The sequence below is a fragment of the Hoplias malabaricus genome, chromosome 12 (assembly GCF_029633855.1).
Source record: "Hoplias malabaricus isolate fHopMal1 chromosome 12, fHopMal1.hap1, whole genome shotgun sequence".
In the NCBI taxonomy this organism is placed as follows: Eukaryota; Metazoa; Chordata; class Actinopteri; order Characiformes; family Erythrinidae; genus Hoplias; species Hoplias malabaricus.
Genome location: NC_089811.1, coordinates 32,218,944 through 32,237,739, shown reverse-complemented (window position 1 = coordinate 32,237,739; position 18,796 = coordinate 32,218,944). Strand labels below are relative to the sequence as shown.

At 38.6% G+C, this 18,796-nt stretch overlaps 1 protein-coding gene across 10 annotated transcripts; it reads left to right on the top strand.

Moving 5' to 3' along the window:
- The first annotated feature begins 1,548 nt into the window (after nucleotides 1-1,548).
- On the top strand, nucleotides 1,549-13,652 carry sp3a (sp3a transcription factor). Of its 10 annotated transcripts, none has more exons than XM_066686301.1 (8): nucleotides 1,549-2,034; nucleotides 2,128-2,226; nucleotides 2,461-2,509; nucleotides 3,531-4,568; nucleotides 7,918-8,140; nucleotides 8,443-8,632; nucleotides 10,458-10,654; nucleotides 11,281-13,652. In XM_066686301.1, exons 2-8 carry the CDS (start codon nucleotides 2,207-2,209, stop codon nucleotides 11,598-11,600), a joined length of 2,037 nt encoding a protein of 678 aa, XP_066542398.1. In that variant the 5' UTR covers nucleotides 1,549-2,034; nucleotides 2,128-2,206; the 3' UTR covers nucleotides 11,601-13,652. The 10 variants fall into 10 exon arrangements, with proteins under 10 accessions (XP_066542398.1, XP_066542392.1, XP_066542396.1 ...); XM_066686295.1 differs by having other exon boundaries at nucleotides 2,417-2,509; XM_066686297.1 differs by having other exon boundaries at nucleotides 1,552-1,711; nucleotides 2,417-2,509.
- The last annotated feature ends 5,144 nt before the right edge of the window (nucleotides 13,653-18,796 follow it).

Below are 18,796 nucleotides of genomic sequence, written 5' to 3'. Positions count from 1 at the left end.
CAAGCCCTCAGACAGCACTGCAAGGCAAAGTTGCATGCTGCTGTGATAAATATAGCCACATAGGTTTGGAAGTTTGAATACACGCCAAGTTCTGTGGGCTCAAGCACAATTCATGTGATCTGATAGACTGTGGAAATGGGTATGGTCATCAGTTCAATATGGAAAAGCCAACATCTGTCATGACATGGGGGTACATCCATGCCATACACATTGGTGAATTGCAGATGTATGTTAGTAGGTGGAGGCATTTATTAGGAATTTAGAGAGGCATAGGCTGCCATGACTGAGTGTGTGTTGCCTCGCAATGGACTGGCACCCTATCCAGGGTGTGCTACTGCCTTGTGTCCAGTGATTCCAGGTATGCTCTTGACTTACTAGAATCTGACCTGGAAAAAAGTGACAGAAGAGGAATTAATAAATTAATGTTCATCTTTCAAGACTTTTTTTTGTGAAATCCATATCTAATTCAGAAAAAGGCCTCTTTCAGTATCTGCAGTGTGGCTTTCTTAACACAGAGTGTGTGTTCTTCAATGGTCCACATCTTTCTCCTAAGGTGCCTCGGGAATTGAGGAATCATACAATGACGACCATGGACACTAGGAAACTTATAAGTCCTGTTTGAAGCAAGAATGCACAAAGATTTCATTTACTAAACTGCAAATATTATTATCCTCATTTGCAAAATGATTTAAAGGTGAATTGAAAGGAAACTCGATGTACTACATTTTGCTAGTGTGTTGCAAACATCAAATTCTGTTTTTTTTTTTTTATATTCACAATACAAATAGGTACAGCATAAAACTGTAGTTTCCAATATGCCAATATGCTTGTTATTAGGATGACCAATATGAGGATTTCCCTTGCAGATTGTAGAGCAGCATTTGAAAACAAAACATATGCAGGTGGTGCTAGTGAGCAAATAATTTGGTATAGGCCTTTTTTTCCCCCAGCATGGTTATCACAGATAAGAATAACAGAGCAAAATAATAATAATAAATAAACATTCATGGTATTTCTGAGTTCTTTTTGAATCTGAAAAACCAAACACAATACACTGGATTTTACTTTAATGTTTACCCAGTTATCTTTATTTGCGTTGTAATGAATCATGCTTACAATATCCAGGATATACTGAAAGGCATGATGCAATATAATTCATCATAACAACGATAAAATACTGTCAAACTTTCCTATTCTAAACCCCTACAACAATGATAAACAAAGCTGAGCTTCTAGGTAACCTTAGTTGGCTACAACTGGGGCTACTGAAGAAAGAAGCGTTGACTTAAATTTATGGAGCTACCGCTACAAGGCATTTCTCATGTTTGAATGGGTGGTTTTGAAGCAAATGGAGTAATAATCACATCATTTAACCGTGGCTCAGTGTTTAAAACACTACTTGTCCGGGACATGTTTAGGGAAGCGGGAAATAGCCCAGGGAGAAAAGGATCGACAAGTGGTTGGACAAATCAGCGGAGGAGAGGGAGGATGAAGTAGCCAATGGGGCTGAAGGAGATCGGCGGGACTTCCTGCGCGTGACGAGGTTTTCACAGTCAACAGTGGAAGCCCCACCTTTTGTGTTTCCCGCACCGTCAATCAAAATAGAAAACACAGACCCGAACCAGCGCCTGCAGCCCGCCTCCGACTAATACAATCATGTCTGGCGTGTAATTAAGCCGAGCTTTACCCTATTAAAGTTATGTAATGACTGGTATGTAACTCAGAGCTGTTTTCGCTATTTGTCTCTTTCCGTAGCGTTAGCCCTCGCTGAGCTAAAGCTAATGCTAAATATGTAGCTGCTAACCTTTCTCTTTGCTAATTGTTATCATTAGCTTGGTCCGGAGCACTGGATTCTTGCGTAGGCTCTTTTTGTCGACCTCAAGTTCTTTTCTGTTTCGCCAGTGTCTTATTCCAACAGTCCGTTCCCTCTGAAAGGCTGCGGCTCCAAGCTGTAGCCGCTGCACCGCTTAAGGTGGACCGGAGAGTTGGGACAAGGCGCTGGAGAGAGAGAAGCGGACTCCGGCCTCAAAGCTGGTATACACATCTCTTTGTTGTTGTGCTGCAGCGCTGCGGAGAGTAGAGTCGGTTTTGTGAGCGGTTTTCTCCGTTGTACCTTGTTTTCTCCAGCGCCTGAATAGCCTGTTTAACCCCGAGGAAATGGCTGCCTTAGACGTGGACAGCAGTCAGAGCGACTTTCCGCAGCAAGATGGTAGCAGAGGAGATCAGGTAACTGTCCCCGCTTCGTGTCTCTCTCCCGTTCCTCGGGTAGGTTTGTTGGAGCTGAAAAATGCATGGTGCTTTGTGAAGTTCACACGTTTTTAAATTGTTGTGGAGAAAAAAAGTGCTACTTCCTGTGTGGCTCCGCACTAACGGCCACCCACTTTTCCCTGTGTTTGAACCCGCCCATTGTGGGTAGGACACGCCGCCGTCACCGCTCGCTCTGCTGGCCGCGACCTGCAGCGAGCTCGGCTCCCCGGCCTCCGAGAGGGAGAACGGCGCCGCTGCCGGGGTAAGTCACCACCTCCCGGTGAAACACCAGCCCCGCCTGAAAATAACAAACAAAAACAAACAAACCAACGTACAGGAAAATGTATCTCTCGTCCGTGAAACCAAAACATATTCCGCTCATATTAACGTTGGAAGCGCTGTGTCTGTTTATTGTCCCTCAGTCTTTGTCAGCAATTTGGCTCAAAATATTGAATCAATGTCTTATAATAATGTATTACTTAAGATTAGTAAGTGGGGTCAACATTTTAATTGCTTGCTACATTAGCACCTCAAAAACATTCTTTGTTTTTACACCAAGTTAATATTTCAGAATTCTGCTAAGAGAATTTTAAAAACGTTATAACAGGTGATATATTTACCTCATCTGTCTGGCAGATGAGGTAAATGACATGCTGTAATACTCAGATTGGAAAAACATTAAATTCAACACTCAGTAGTTTAGCAAAAGTTACAGTTTTAGGTTTACAATTTGTCTCAAATACATTATAGTCATATACACATCATGTTTGTATATTCTGCTTTTGAGATATAATCAAACTTCAGGCCTTTAAAAGGCTTAGTGTAACTTTTTCCAATATACTTATAAAGAGGTGATTTCTTCATTGGTTTAACATCGTGTGAATCAGAAAACACCATGTTTTTTATTACTGAAAAAACAGGGGTCTCATTTATATGTATTATTTGGAATGTATTCCAATTTTTTCTCATTCTAAAATACATAAAATTGACCTTAAAAACATGTATTATTATAATTTCCATGCTCTAACAGCTCTAACTCACTGGCATTGAGTTCAAATACAGTTTGAATGTAAAATAAAATGTTTCTATTCATGAGGATGTCTTTCTTTGTTCACATAAGTATCTGTGTTTGTGCATTTATTTAAGTCAAGTAAACATAATTTGACCTACATAATTGTTTTGCAAGATGTATATGTGTTACAAATCCTTTGACCATTCTGATGCTACACTATGACACTTTGCACTTACTAACACACTATACTGTTGTTCTTGTATTTTTGTAGGCAGCAGACCACACACCAGTACAGTTAACCAGCACAGCAGAACGATGGGATGGTGCTAAGGATGAGTCCAGCATTGTGCACCTGTCCGGCACAGGCATAGTCACCTCCAATGGGCAGTACGTTCTTCCTCTTCAGGGCCTGCAAGGCCTTCAGAGCCAGTCCATCTTGCTAGCATCAGGGACGGACACCGCCGCCAACACAGTGCCTAACATCCAGTACCAGGTTATCCCTCAGATCCAGACAGCAGATGGACAGTTGAGCTTCTCTACCTCAACGGTGGAGGGTGCCTCCCTGACTCAGGATGCTTCAGGGCAGATCCAGATTCTCCCTGACGGCTCTCAGACCATCAGTGTAGCTGGTACTGCACCAGCCAGCATCCTCAGCAACAGCCAGAACCTCATGGCCCAGCCTAGCCAAGTCCAGCAGATCCAGGGAGTCACTTTAGGAAGTTCAACCTTTAACAGTCAGGGGCAGGTGGTTGCTAATGTGCCTGTGGGCTTGCCTGGTAATATTACCTTTGTGCCCATTAACAGTGTAGATTTGGACTCTCTAGGGCTGTCTGGTGCCCAGACAATAGCGACAGGGGTGACTGCTGATGGACAACTAATCATGACCAATCAGATGGTGGAAAACTCAGTGTGTTCCGAGAAAGCAGGAGAACAGTTATCACAGTCGACTTTAGTGGTCAACAACACTAATGCAGGAGCAGACATGTTTGTGCCTACGACATCTTCCTCGTCATCATCCTCTCAGATGCCCACCACCACAATAGATGGCACAGGTGTGCTGACCCAGGCTATGACAGTGTCAGAGCAAACAGAGGGCTACCTCTCTCAGGGTCATGTGTCAGCAGGGCAGCAGGTGATCCAGCTGCAGCAGATGCCCCTCCAGACCACTGATGGGCAAGTGGTCCAGCAGCAGATATCTGCTCAGGGCCAGCAGGCTTTACCGAACGTACAGCTCATAAATCCAGGGACTTTCCTCATTCAGGCACAGACAGTCTCACCATCAGGGCAAATACAGTGGCAAACCTTCCAGGTAGGATATAAGTTATATTGAGTGCTTTTTTTTGACACTATGGTATTAGCAGTTTCCAATATGATATATCCTGTAAAACTACCCCTGGCAGAACATTTGGGAATGATAGAGGTTCACTCAGCTTTTTAATTGTAGCAATTTAACAAATTATAGAGATGGCATAATCATTTTTGAAAATAGTTTAACATTCGGGCTTTATGAAACATACCTTAAACGAATATTATTTGAATGAATGGTATGTTTATCCAGATAAAGGACAGACAAACAACCGAATCATCAGGTAGAAAATCATTAACTGTTATTTGATGCTACAATTGTCTCATTATTTTAAAGGCATGGATGTCACTAAAAGAATAACACTATTCTACATAAAGCTGGATTCAAATATTTCCAATAGCGTTGGACAGATTAAATTGAGCTTTATTTATAGAGTGATTTTTACAGTTGGCATTGTCACAAACTTGCCCCAGTGAGCAAGCCCAGGGACATTTGCAAGAAAAAAATTCCATTGGAATTCAAGGGAGAAACCTTGATTAAGAAAACCCAAAACTCATAATTCTGGTTCAAGCGTAACACAGGGTAGTAGCGAGTCGAAAGACATCTTAAGTGTGGTTACAATTTTAAAAACTTGAGGCAGACAACACTTTTTGCAATACAGTTATGCACTGTTGATCATCCACATTATGTTCTGTGAAACAGGACTTTGAGTGGACATTACCACAGTCATTTTAGGCTACTCAACCATAGTGCAAGGTACCATCAGTTACTAAATAGCTAGGTTACTTACATAATGCTTTATTTTAATAAACAATATGCATCAAACCACAATATGAAATCATTTGGTACAGTACTATAATGACATGTTTCCATTGCATGGTAAATTCAACTTCTCTACTTTGTTTTTTTTTTGCTTTTCCATTAGTCAAATTTGATACCCGGTATCTGGCAGCTTGTAAAATTACACTGTGTTCTTTTGGAGAAGTGCATACCCTCCTTGGATTGTTGGCTAACCAAAGAATCCAGCAAGAGCTGGATGGTACAACAAGATATAAAAAAACTCTACTGATCTATCTGAACTAATGGTAGACAGTCGTAAATAAAACAACAAAAACATGCAAATACACTACAGCAACATCTGTTGTTAATATACAGATTTTATTTCCCATTGAAAGTGTTTTTAGGAAAGTCACAGGCATTTTTTTAATAAAATATCAGAGAAAGAACATTCATTAACAAACCCAAAACCAAAACCACCCAAAAACCAGCAGTTTCTTAAAGGGAATGGACGCCCTGCATGACTGACTACATGTCCCTTTGTGTATTAGAACAGAATGCACCCCTTAAACTGTTTTAGATTGGAGATTTTCGTCAGCCACCAACTCAAGTAGTGTTTGAACCTCTTTAAAACACCATGGGGTAATGTTACGAGCTGTCGTTGTAATTCAGATTTTAAAAAATGTGACTGCTGCTGTAACTTGAGAGATTTTACAAGCGGATATTTTGTGCTGGAGCTCTGCATTTTGTGGTTATTGACAGTTCTCTCTGGCCAATAAGCACTCTGCAGGGTATACATGTCACATTTTGTACCTAATCGGTTCAATTCGTAATCAGATGCGAGCAAGGGTTCTAAAGTAGCTGGTTCCAGGGACACGGTACCAAATTTGGTGGAAGAGCAAAAGAGCAGAGTCGAGTCGTGTAGGTTCCATTTCGTTGGAAAATTGCCATTTAATGTAAGGCTATGTAATAGCCTGAAAGCCAAGTCCCATAGCTTTCTTTGCTCAATACACATAAGTTACAAGTCTCGTTCATCAATTGCGATATTATGCTCAGATCGCATTTGGATCTCTGGACGGTTCACATTCATAAATGTAAGTGTCCTGTATCTGTCTGTATTGTGAATGGATCTGTCTCTGAAACAGCACGCATACGCACATGTTTATGCACATCGCCTCCTTACCAACTTATTTTAGAGACTGTGTTGTATTATAGCAGGAAATACGTATGCTCGCGCTTAGTAGCTTGTGTACACCACAGTTTGCTCAGGAGGACAGTAAATAGCTCTTGAACTGTGTAAGAAAGATGAGAAAGTGAAAAACGCCATCTCTCTTGCTTCTGTTGCTTGGTCAAAAATCTAAATCCCAATTATCTCCCTAAAATCTTTACTGCACACTGACATAAAATAATGGTTGCTTCACTGACATAGTGCATTGTATGTTGAATTATGAAATCATTTATAATCAGCTATGAGCTTTACAGCTTCCTGTTGAACTAGTGCCCTGTCTGGCTGTAGCAGTTTTATAAAGTATGAAGTAAACTACGTAGGGAACATGAAGCTATTTGGGAGCAGCTCAAACCTTTCTTCCACTGTTGTGCTGCGCTGCCAGTGCTGACTGAGGTGAAAGCTCTATGTGCATTTGGCCATGGTTTGTTGGCTATGTTCTTGAGTTGATATGCCTTTCCTGAAGAAAAGACTGTTTGCAAGCTTCATTATCATCCTGAAAAATGACTTGATCATTTCCAGACCTATTTTCTATCTATAGAATGAGAAAGGTATCTAATGTTTAGTTATACTCCTGTGGTGTAAGAAGTGACAGGTGCACTGGTCCTTTAACTGACATGTTTCATAAGTGAGTGGGGAAATCGCTTTTCTTCAAGCATTCATCTTTATGTTCTTTAGGATAGTAACAAACAAACATTCCAGCATTATCTTGTTGGCCAGTGTAGAGTCGTGATACATCTCTGAATTATCCATGATTGCTTCTCATTAGTAAACTTGTTTTCTGCTGTTTAGGTCTTAATGTTGGTTGTTGTTCTACTACTTGTAAACCACATTTCTCACAGTTCTGCCACAAATATTGACTTGTTTTCTACCCATATTGTCAATGTTTTTTTCTTTTTCTATATTTTAAGACAAATTGCCAGGGTTAAGGCATATGGGTAAAATGCAAAGTCAAACAGTCTTTGTTGTACTGCTGTGCAATAACACACACATGTTTTTATTATCCATGCTTTGCTGATTTCTAGCAGTAATATAACAGGTGTTGCTCTTCAATTTTTGTTTTTGCTACAAAGTAAAAATAATTAGTGACGATCTTAAGTGTGGTAATTCAATCATTTTTGATTGGGGTAGTACCTATAGTCAAGTTGTACAGATTTTCTGAAATATTGTTCTAATCTAATCTACTCTAAATGTTTATAATAATAGTAAAGGACTCACTAAAACATTATTCTACATTTATACTAAAACATTATTATACTTATGCAGTTGTTAATTTGGACATGTTTCTAATGCTACATCTTGAACAGTCTGTGATCAGCATATGAACTAACTTTTATTACTTTCCTTCAGGTTCAGGGTATTCAGAATCTCCAGAATTTACAGCTCCAGTCATCCCAAGCCCAGCAGATTACTTTAACCCCAGTGCAAACCCTCTCTCTTGGACAGGGGGCTTCGTTAAGCTCCACTCCGGTTAGCATCAGCTCTGGGCAGATCCCAAACCTGCAGACAGTCACAGTTAACTCAGTGGGCCAGACAGAGATCCAGAGGGAGTTACAGACAGACAGCCCTGGAGGTATTACATACTGAACAAAGATGATGCTTTTTGAATCAAATGATTGTGTCTACGAGAAGTATGCGTTCTTGAGACTTCTTAGGAAAAATGAATTTATTTTTTCAATTACTCAATCATTTTTACTTTGTCAGTTGATGCTTCTGGTTATATTAAGTATTATTAATCATGTCATATAATTCTCTCTTGGGATTTAAAACCCAACCAGTACATTTTATGCTGAATCCATTTTTTAGTTGGTTGTGTTATGTTGGTTGTGGCAAAAAACAAACAAAAAAATAATAATAATTTTTTCCCCTCTTTAGCTATTCATATAAAGGAGGAACCAGACTCAGAAGAATGGTCTCTTGCTGGTGACTCTACTCTCAATACTAATGATTTGTCTCACCCGCGTGTGAGGTTAGTAGAAGAAGAGATGGAGCTAATGGGCCAAGAGGGCAAACGGCTGCGCAGGGTCGCATGTACCTGCCCTAACTGCAAAGAAGGCGGTGGGAGGTAACATTTACTTTCGTGCTATATCCAGAAATTCTTAAAAACACATGCAATTTCTTGCATTCTAAATAGATACAAACCAGAGAATGTTCACAAAAATGTCTTACTGTAAATTTTCTATACTTTAAACATTCTTACAGGCAGTGCTATTTCAGTCAAGGCTTTATGTTTGCAAGCCATTTAAAGGCTAAGCACCACTTAATGGATCTCCATGAATATTTCACATTTTTTTAGTTACTGACATATATAAGTATGAATTAAAATGAAAATAGCAGCTTACTTTGCTTTAAAACTGACAATTTTATTAAATTGACGGAAAAACCCGAGCTCGCTACAGAAATTCTTGAACGCAACCGTGACGTCGCTGGTGGACAACAGCTGAACAACGCTGCGGTAAAACACCGTTATGACTGACTGTTATGACAATATGTAGCTAGCTAAATAACCAACATTATTCATGACAATAGCTTAGCAATAAGCTAAACTCAAATTTGGAGGTACCGTTATTCTTGTAAATGTGATCGAATTCGAACTTGAATTCATCCGACACTATAAACCTCCGTAATGCAGCTACGTAGCCGAGTATAATCTGAGCCACCGAGTTTAGCAAGTCAAGCTAACGTTAACTAACACCAACTAAAACAGGCGAAGTGAGTGTCCTTACCCTGTTTACTTCCATGTTACAGAGGCTCTTGAACACCTTTCGTTGGTTTCCTTACATGCCCATATTGTTGGAAAAGTGCCAGCACTACAGATAACGGAGTGAGCGGATGGCCCTTTCCAAAGTGCCCGTTTAAAGTTGACAAATTTAGTCCATTTTCTGGATATTTTGGGATCTTTGGGCCATTATGTCCCACTGTACATTGAATTATTTCAGCCAAAAACAACACACCTTTTCGTCATTTTGCATTAAATTAAGTGCAACTTCTAGAGTTGTTGTCTACCATCTACGTCACAGTCAAGACGCCTATTAGAGTTTCCGAACACCGTTGGGGGGAGACGACAACGGTCTTTTAAACCTTATTCCTTGAATTAGTAAGAAATAACATGTTTACTGACTATCAATAAACACAAGTTAGGAACTCAAATTCAACTGTATTTATTTGTTTGACACTTTCATATAGCTGGTGCTTAGCCTTTAAGGTTATTTGCAAACTAAATGCTTGTTATGGCAGTAACTTGGAAAGATTTTGGCATATCCTTTACCAGAGCTGCACCCTCACTACCATTTCTGGCCAGCAGTTAAAACTCTTCAGTATGTGATAAACCCTTACACCAAAATAAATTACACTGTGCTTGCACAATGTGGTTTTGTACAATGTGTTATTTTTTTCCACATCATACACACGCAGTTAGTTACCCTTGCATTACTTACACCTTTAGCAATATAATGAATTTAAAGCAATTTAAAAAATGTGGCTGTACAGTCCTGTTAGTTTTCTGACATTACCAGTGTCTTATTATCAGGCCTTTTCAATTTGCTGTTATGAAATCCCTGAGTGTAACTTAAGTGTTACTGGCCATGCTTTATCCATGTCACTGCAGCTTTAAAAAAATGGAATGTTAGTGTTAGTTTACTGAGCTTCAAAAGGCAGGAATTTAAAATCCCAGTACGAGCAAACTCATACATAATATTTTTTTTGTATTTTACTTTTTTTTTTTTTTTTCACACTGGACCCAGCCTCCAAAGAGCTTGTTAATCACTTGTCAATGGCTACATGAGTCATAGCTCAAAAAAAACGTGCATTGTATGTATTTTCCAGGATGCATGTGTCTACAAAATTGTGAGATACCTTATAATTGTGTATAATATTTGTGTGTGCTCAAGGGGTTCTAACATGGGGAAGAAGAAGCAGCATGTGTGTCATATAGCAGGCTGTGGGAAAGTGTATGGGAAGACATCTCATCTTCGAGCCCACCTGCGATGGCATTCAGGAGAGAGACCTTTTGTCTGCAACTGGATGTTTTGTGGCAAGAGATTCACACGCAGTGATGAGCTTCAAAGACATCGAAGAACACATACGGGTACATGCATGCATTTCACTCACATCTTTCCTACTGTATTGCTTTGTTAAAATGTTTTATTCCTTAAACTGTTTGTAGACTACCTATGTTTTATTCCTTATGCTGATATTTGAGTGACATGAGAGAATTGGTGACTTGGTGCGATACATTGGAGGTGTGCTTTGGTTTGCTGTTGATTTGTGATTTTGTTACACTGAAATATATTGAAATTTCATTTCACAGATTTCCTTTTATTTTATTTATTTTTTATTTGCTTAAATATATATTTTTTAATATTTTGTATTCACATTTTTTTTCCATCAAGCCCTAGTTTTAACGTTTAGAGTTGTACACGAGGTAGAATAACAAAAAACCACACTCTCCAGTCTTAAACATTGACTGTCTTAGTGTTTATGTCATTAGTTACTGTAGTAAATATTGATTTTGCAAGTTGAACAATGGCTATTCCCATTGCATTACTTTCACATTACTGTCACAGTTTTTCTAGTTTGTTGTGAAGCAAATGATAAACATAAGAAAAGTGTAATTTCATTGAGAGGATGCAAATGAAGCCCAAATTAAGAATAACCTTTTGTTGTGTTGATTATATTAATATGTAATATATTGTTTAATCTTTTTTGTTTCAGGAGAGAAGAAGTTTGTGTGTCCACAGTGCTCCAAGCGTTTCATGCGCAGTGACCACTTGGCCAAGCATATAAAGACACATCAGAATAAGAAGGGTGGAGGTAGTGCAGTGGTGGCAAGTGTAGACACCTCTGCATCTTCTGACAGCATCATCACTTCAGGCGGTACCACACTCATCCTCACCAACATCCAGCCAGGTGCCATGCAAGGCCTTGCCACAGTTAGCGCTACCGTAAATACATCCAACTCACAAGAACTGCTCACTACAGCAGAGATCCCCCTGCAGCTAGTCACTGTCTCGGCCAGTGAAGTCACCGAGTGATCAACGAGAGCTGAGCAACCAAATGAGAGGACATGGTAGACTCTTAAGGAAGGAACCACATCATAAGGATGCAACTGAACATTTTTTCTGGCTGCCAAGATTCAGTGGTTTCCTTATACCTTTCCATCATTCTCTCGTTTTCTTTCTCCTGAATCTCAGTTTGACCATAGATTCCCCTCTTTACACTTGTATCCTGCTTTTTATACCTAAACAGATTATTTTCATTTACGTAAATATATACATTTACGTAAATGCATATATATATATATATATACATATATAAATATATTTTACAAATATAGAATATTGATTTATGTTTGTCTGCAGTCTTTTTATGGTGAGAGTGGAGCAGAATCGAATTGTTTAATGTGGTTTCCATATAAAACACTGAAATGCCTTATTTTGTATCATGCTTTGTTGTGTACAAAAGTGGAGTTGCTGATGAATTGTAAAGCAACTTTTTGATGTGTATGTGTCTGATTGGGAGTAGTCTTTATAAAAGAAACTGCAGGTCTGATGGGAGGAATCTTAATGTAATGCTGTGGCTCGGTAAGGCAAATTTTGGCATTAGTTGGCCACAACATAAGGGAGGTTATTCAATGTATAACACGAATGAACACTAGAATGAAGTGTGCCACTCTAGTGCTGGCTGTTATGAAGTTCTACATGTCCAAATGTGTCTTTAATGTGTCTGTTGCTGATGCTCTCCTCTTAAAACATGCATATATCATTTTTTTTTTCTGTGGTCTTCTTATTTTGTTTAGACAAATTAAGGCTTTGCAAGGCTCCCTCTCTAAGCTGAAAAATTCTGAAGAAATTTGTAGGTGGCAAAACAAAAAACAATCAATGTGATAAGTTTCTTTTTCTTGAACCTTGTACAACTGATCCAATGTTATACATTTGTTGTCAAGTCTTTTTGAGCAAAAAATATTTATATGAGGCTTTGCATAGTAAACTGGTTTTGTGGTGTCTACATCTCTTGAATGAGCTTTTTAGATTTTTTATATCTATAATTATTCCATTATGTCAATTTTATAAGAGTGAACTATCTACACTGAATCATAATAAGAATCCTGATAAAGTGGGCATATCTGTTTTTGACTCAAAAACCATTGAAGTTACAGTGTTTGGTTTGCATGAAGTAGGGAAGATTTCTCTTTTGGACATGTCTGGTATCTCTGTTCTGGGTTGTGCATATAGCTGTGCCACATTCTGATCGGGTAGGAGTGCTGCGTTACAAGGCTTTCAGTCTTCGTGCTTTTTGGATCAAATTCAGTTTGAAAATATTAAGAGATTTGTGAAGTAATACTTCTCTCAACCACATTACATGCAAAGAGTAGGTTAATCTGTACAAGAAGTGGCATTTTAATCTATTGATCTCTATTAACTGTGGATCTAATGTGATTTGCAGTAATTTTGTTTGAATAAGGTCAGTCAGTTGTCTTGACTTTTCTCTGATCTACCACAGCCATGATCGTAAAACATCCGGGGCACACGATGTAAGATGCAGTAGAAGAGAACATTAAATAGTTCTTTTCATGCTCATTATGATCAGTTCAATTTTTAAAAAATGTAAAGGTAACATCATTCATTTTATTCTTTAAGGCCATAAACTATTTTTGCCTCAGTGTGTCTCCGAAGCACATGCATGTCGGTCTTCAAATGGAGATTTCCCCCTTCATCTCTAGGGTTGTTTTGCACTTTCATATGGCAGATTATTTTACGTAATGAAGACCTCAGTTTTGAGTTGTTTTGCCAGTCATCGTTTTTGTGGTGGGATGGTGTTTGGTGACTACAGCATAAACATGATCCAATCCCAACTTTGTAATGCATATGTCATTACTAAATTGTAATTGATAAAACACTATATTGTTTTCTTAAAATTTGCAACAATTTTAATATGCCCTAGATTGTGATGTCAAATTTTGATTTTTTTCATTATATATAGCATTGTAACATGTCTCTTGTATTTTTATTTGGTTGGTTTTTTTTTCCAACAAAAAAATCTTCAAACTATTGTACAATGCCCACTTTTGAGGGCAGCTTTTTATTTCACACTAAAATGACTAAACAGAACCCTCTGGTTGTCAACTCTCATAATTTCTTGTCATTTTACTAATGTAAAACCATCTGTTTATATTTTTTGATTATTTGTAGTAGAGATATATAAAAATTAATTTAAATTAGTTATTTATATAAACATATATATATGAAGGTCCATCCTCTTACACCTGCATGAGTCACAAACCCTTGTGTATATGCTTTCACTATATACTGAACAAATGTGAAGCATTTCACCCTTTCCTGGAGTGATCACTTCCCATTCCCCTGTGTGTAATCCTGTAAGTTAATACCCATTTTGTGTGTGAAACCCTTAGTTGTAATCCAGCAGATGTCACTGCAGCCCCAGCCGCAAAGGGAGAGGTCAGCTAACCTTTGGACCGCTTTCTGCACTTCTATGGTATGCTCTGATGGTCCTGTTGACTCTGTTTTGTACTGGTTGAGGTTGGAATGTAGTAATGTTGAAAAACATCTCCTTAGTCGAGCAAACAGGACGATGAAGGCTAAGTTTACAATTGTGGTGAAGTAGGTTATTTAGGAAATGAATTAAACTTAGGCTACACTCGTTGCTTCTACAGAATTTTATTTAGAAAAAAAAAGTATGCATATGTTTAATATATTTTGTTTGATGAATTTGAATGACATTTTACTTAACCAGATATTACCTGATTATCTGTGGTTATTTTTCAAATAGCAATGCAAAGATTCAGCTTGAGTTCTTGTAAAATGTATTTGTCTTATGTTGTTTTGGATTTTTTTAATTATTTTATTTTCCCCCCAAGACTCATGGTTTTAAGCCGTTCCTAACTGCTCTCTTAGTCAAAAGTGGTATATTTAATATTCCCTGACTTCTTACAGCAAAAAAAAAAAAAGCCCTGCCACTCGAACACATATTATGAACAGAACACAGCATTATAAATGTTTCAAGTTGTCCTTTTCCCAGTGAAGAGGTCTGTCTGATTGAAAGTGTGTCTACTAAAATCTTTTATCTGTCATATCAAAGTGAAAAGCACATGTTTCTGCATTAAAGTCAATTGGCAGTAGATGAGATCCATAGAAAAGCAAGTCTGTGAACGTTAAGAAAGGACACGTCCATTCCCTGGCACCTTTCATTTGCATAATTTAATGAATTCAATTCATTGTAATGCAATACGGAGTGCACGACGAACATGGAATGACAGTTTGAGTTAATGAAATGTGTTAACGGTATCATCATTTACTTGTATGTTAATTAGTCCAATTAATTTCCAGTGCACGGTAATCTGAATATTGTAATAGCACTATGCAGGCCTGCAGGAAGAGGGGGAGAGAAGGGCAGAGATGGAGAAAAGGGCGATTCAGGGTTCATGAATCATAGCCTTACCTTTTCCACTGGATGAACACAGCCATTACAGCAAGGTCTTGCAGGAGTTCCACTCTGCTATGGAGTCAGGATTCAGTTCTCCTGAATATGGACCAGCCAACTTGGCCTTCACCTGCATACTGGCAGATAAGGCTCAGGCAAGCACTGTCTGATAGGTGAGTTTTGTGTTGCCAGTTCTTTTTGACCTTGTGTCATGTACAGTGCTTGCTTTTTCTCTCCTGATAGAGGGATGAGGGCAGAATGCTCTTATATTGCCATAAAGGCAGCGCCCGCGGTGCGAGGAGATCGATTTTGGCCCTGCATGGAGTCCTGACCACACGGCCGTACTGATAAGTGGAATTGCTCCAGTGCGGGTGGAGGAGGAAAGGGGAGAGTTTCTGCTGGACTGCCCAGATAAAGGTTGCCATCTGGGGCCACTTCTCTCTCCAGCAGGCCTCTTAGGGGAAAGGTAGCTGGAACTGTGTAGGTGAGAGCACTTATAACTGGTGGATTTGTTTATTTCAGCATTGTTGTTGGAATGTATTTTATGAGTACATTCAAAAACAAAAATGGGAAGATGTTAAGTACAGACTGGAATGGTAGCCTACTGATTGAAAATTATAGTGAGAGATTTTTTTCCCTCCAATTATTTGGGAAGATGGTTACTCGCTTTTGTTTGGCTAATCAAAGCTATCATAAAATAAATTTACATTAGAAATTACAGCATGGCTGTAGCGGTTTTTCACAAGCCTTGAAGTGGTTTACATATGTAGTTTAAAGGAAATACATCGGCCTCTATTTTAGGTGTGATTCAGCATGTAGAGGAATAATTCCAAGTTTTCTCTTATATCTTAGAGGCTGCATGGGGTTTGTGCAGGAAAATGGCTTTTGCATATTCCTCTTTGCTGGCCCACTCATCCTGAATTGCAGAGTAATTGCACAGTCTTCCACTTTTTATTGCAATTCATGTGCAAAATACATAAATAAGATAACTAGGAAGATTCAGGAGACTGGCAGGGAACACGTTATAATAGCATAAGGCATTTTCTCTTGTATTTGTGACACAATTAGATATTCCTCAGGGAGTGGAGCTTTCTGAGACTGGATCGTAATGGGAACAGTTGGTAGAAATGGTGTATTTTATTATCTTTACTTCAAGATTTCATACAAACACAAAAAAAAGCCTCATGTCTCTCCCATTTAATCTAACTGCTTGTCTAACTGCTTCACTCTCTCATTCTCTCCTTTTTAAGGCTCTATAGAGACGTTGAAATATATAGCAGCAATTTACAGAGATGACCAACATTCAATCAGACTGAAAGAGGCAACAACTTTGCACAGTGAGTCTGAAAAAATCATTTTGAATGGCATATTTGTGAACCATATGAACAGGATTTCATTCAGTGCCATTCAGAACGCCTTTAATGCCTTGATTTGGCAGGTCTAGATTTGAAGTACATACTGAAATATATTCACTCAAAGGCTGTGCTGAGTGTCTGGACTCTTACAAGCTAAATCACTATTGTTTTGCTGGTGTTATCTGTGGTGCTTTGATGTGTTTTAATGTTTTAATCTTTCAGAATATATTCAGTAAATTAGTATGGTATATTTGAAGCACTTCAGCTTGGTATTATTTAAATGAGACATTTTCCTTTACTTAATTTGTAGGTGAGCAAGCTGAGAATAAAGAAAACCCTTGGCTATACAGTTTTTTTGTCAGTTCTGTGGCTGGCAAGAATACATTTTTTTCTGTAAAAGAAAATCAATTACTGAAAAAAAAAACATATTTTGGAGAACTTATTTCTATTTTATTTGTCATGACTATTCCTGTTTAATATTCTGTGTATTTATTACAGTGTGATGTCCTTTGTTAGGAATTGTGTTGAACTGATGCTTCATTTGATTAAGACTTTTTTTTATATAAATGGGACAAGGCTTTTACAATACATCATAAAGCTTTAATCATTTCACTCCCTTATTGTGATGTGAAATATTGTTTTATTACCTGTTTTTGCAGTGGTAAAGAGTTCTGGCAGCTTGTCTGTCCGTTTGTCAGGTGGAGAGTGATGATGCTGGAGTTGAAAGTTTCTGCTTGGCGCCCTTCTTTCTCCTCTAACTGTCTTTAGAAAGTGAAAACTCTCTGTGTGCCTCCTACCTGCTTGCTCTGCATTCACCGCACACTTCTGCCCTTGATCAACTGCAGAACACACACACAATGAAGCAGATCATTTTCCATGGGCAAGACAACTCAGCATGAATCAACTCAATAATCTGATATTCCCCCACTGCTGAATATGGCCAATTTTGCAGCAGGTCAGTGCTTTTTTCCCCTCGTTTTCTTTTTTTTTTTCCCAGAGTAGAGACAATTTAGTGACCTCCCTCTTCACTGCCAGCAGGACTCGAGGTATGTGTGTGGTTGAGTGAAAGATAGAGAAGCAGACGTGTCGGTGGATGCGAAGAGAGAGAGAGAGAGTGTGACATTGTGGTCAGGGCATTAGTCTCAAGGTGATGGGTTACCTGTGGTGGGTGAGACGAGGGGGATATTATGCAAACGATTCCTCCTGCGGCCCCAGAATGTATTGCTTTGGATTGTTTTTGTCTGTAGGTTTCCTGCCATTATTTGTCATCTGCATTTAACTGAGGTGTCGTGGAGGATGCAAGACTGAGAGAAATAGGGCAAGCAGAAAAAGAGAAAAGCATCCTGAGCTGCAATTGTTTGATGTGTTTTCTGCGGCCGAGAGAGGTGTGTGATGCTCACAGGGTCTAATTAGGTGCTTTCTTGTTTCAGGGGAAATTACAGGTTTGCATCTCTCTGCTCTTCCAGGGAGGAAAATTTAAATAATATTATTCTTTGTCATCTTTGCTTGTTTAAGAGTTGTTTAAATGACACTTTGCGTCGCCGAAGTGCAGTGCTGCCGAATGTCTCTTCAAGATTAACAATAGAATTCACACTTTGGCTTTACTTATGTTTTATTAGAAATATCTGTGTAGTATACAGACGTCTTAGATGTCTATGGAAATCATTTAACTTGGCAGTAAGAGTAAATACTAAGAAATACATATACATTTAAGGGGAATTTTCTGTCTTCAAAAAATATGAAATCCCATGAGCAGGCTGGAAGAACTCAAGTTTTTTTATTTGTTCAAATATACCACAGGTGCAGCTCATTTAAATAATTTGGGCTTTGTCATGGAGAGGGTTTAAGATGACTGACTGAACACACCGTTATTCGTAAAATAATGTAATTATAGTATTTTTCTTGGGTAACAAGTGCATACTGTCCACCCTGATAACTTTTAAAATATATTTCTAGGCGCCTATAACTTTTGTACAATACTATATATTCTCTTTTTCTTTTCATTTTTTTCTCAGTGCAATATTGACTAGATGTTTATTATTCAGTTCAGTTCATTCACTTCTGTTTATTCATCCCGTTCTCATCAATCTCAACTCTACCAAGGTCTGTAATGCTCTTTCTGCTTCACTCACAGTAAAAAATGTATAGAATCAATAAATGTTTTCCATTATGCGCTCAACTTTCAGCTATATGGGGTATTTTATTTCCATTTGCCTATCTAGAGCCTAAGCCTTCTCTCAATGCAATCACATTTTGAGAGCAGTCTCTCACTGTGATGTGAGGGCCTGAGTTTCAGGTAGAGATCAAAACGGAATTGTCTCTGTTTTGTGGAAATGTGTATTAAGCAGTATGAGCCATTGAATTGAGGGGAGGTCAGTACTGGGTCCCCATGGCGACAGTTGCTGGAAGTAAGGGAGCAAACGTCCTACCGCTTC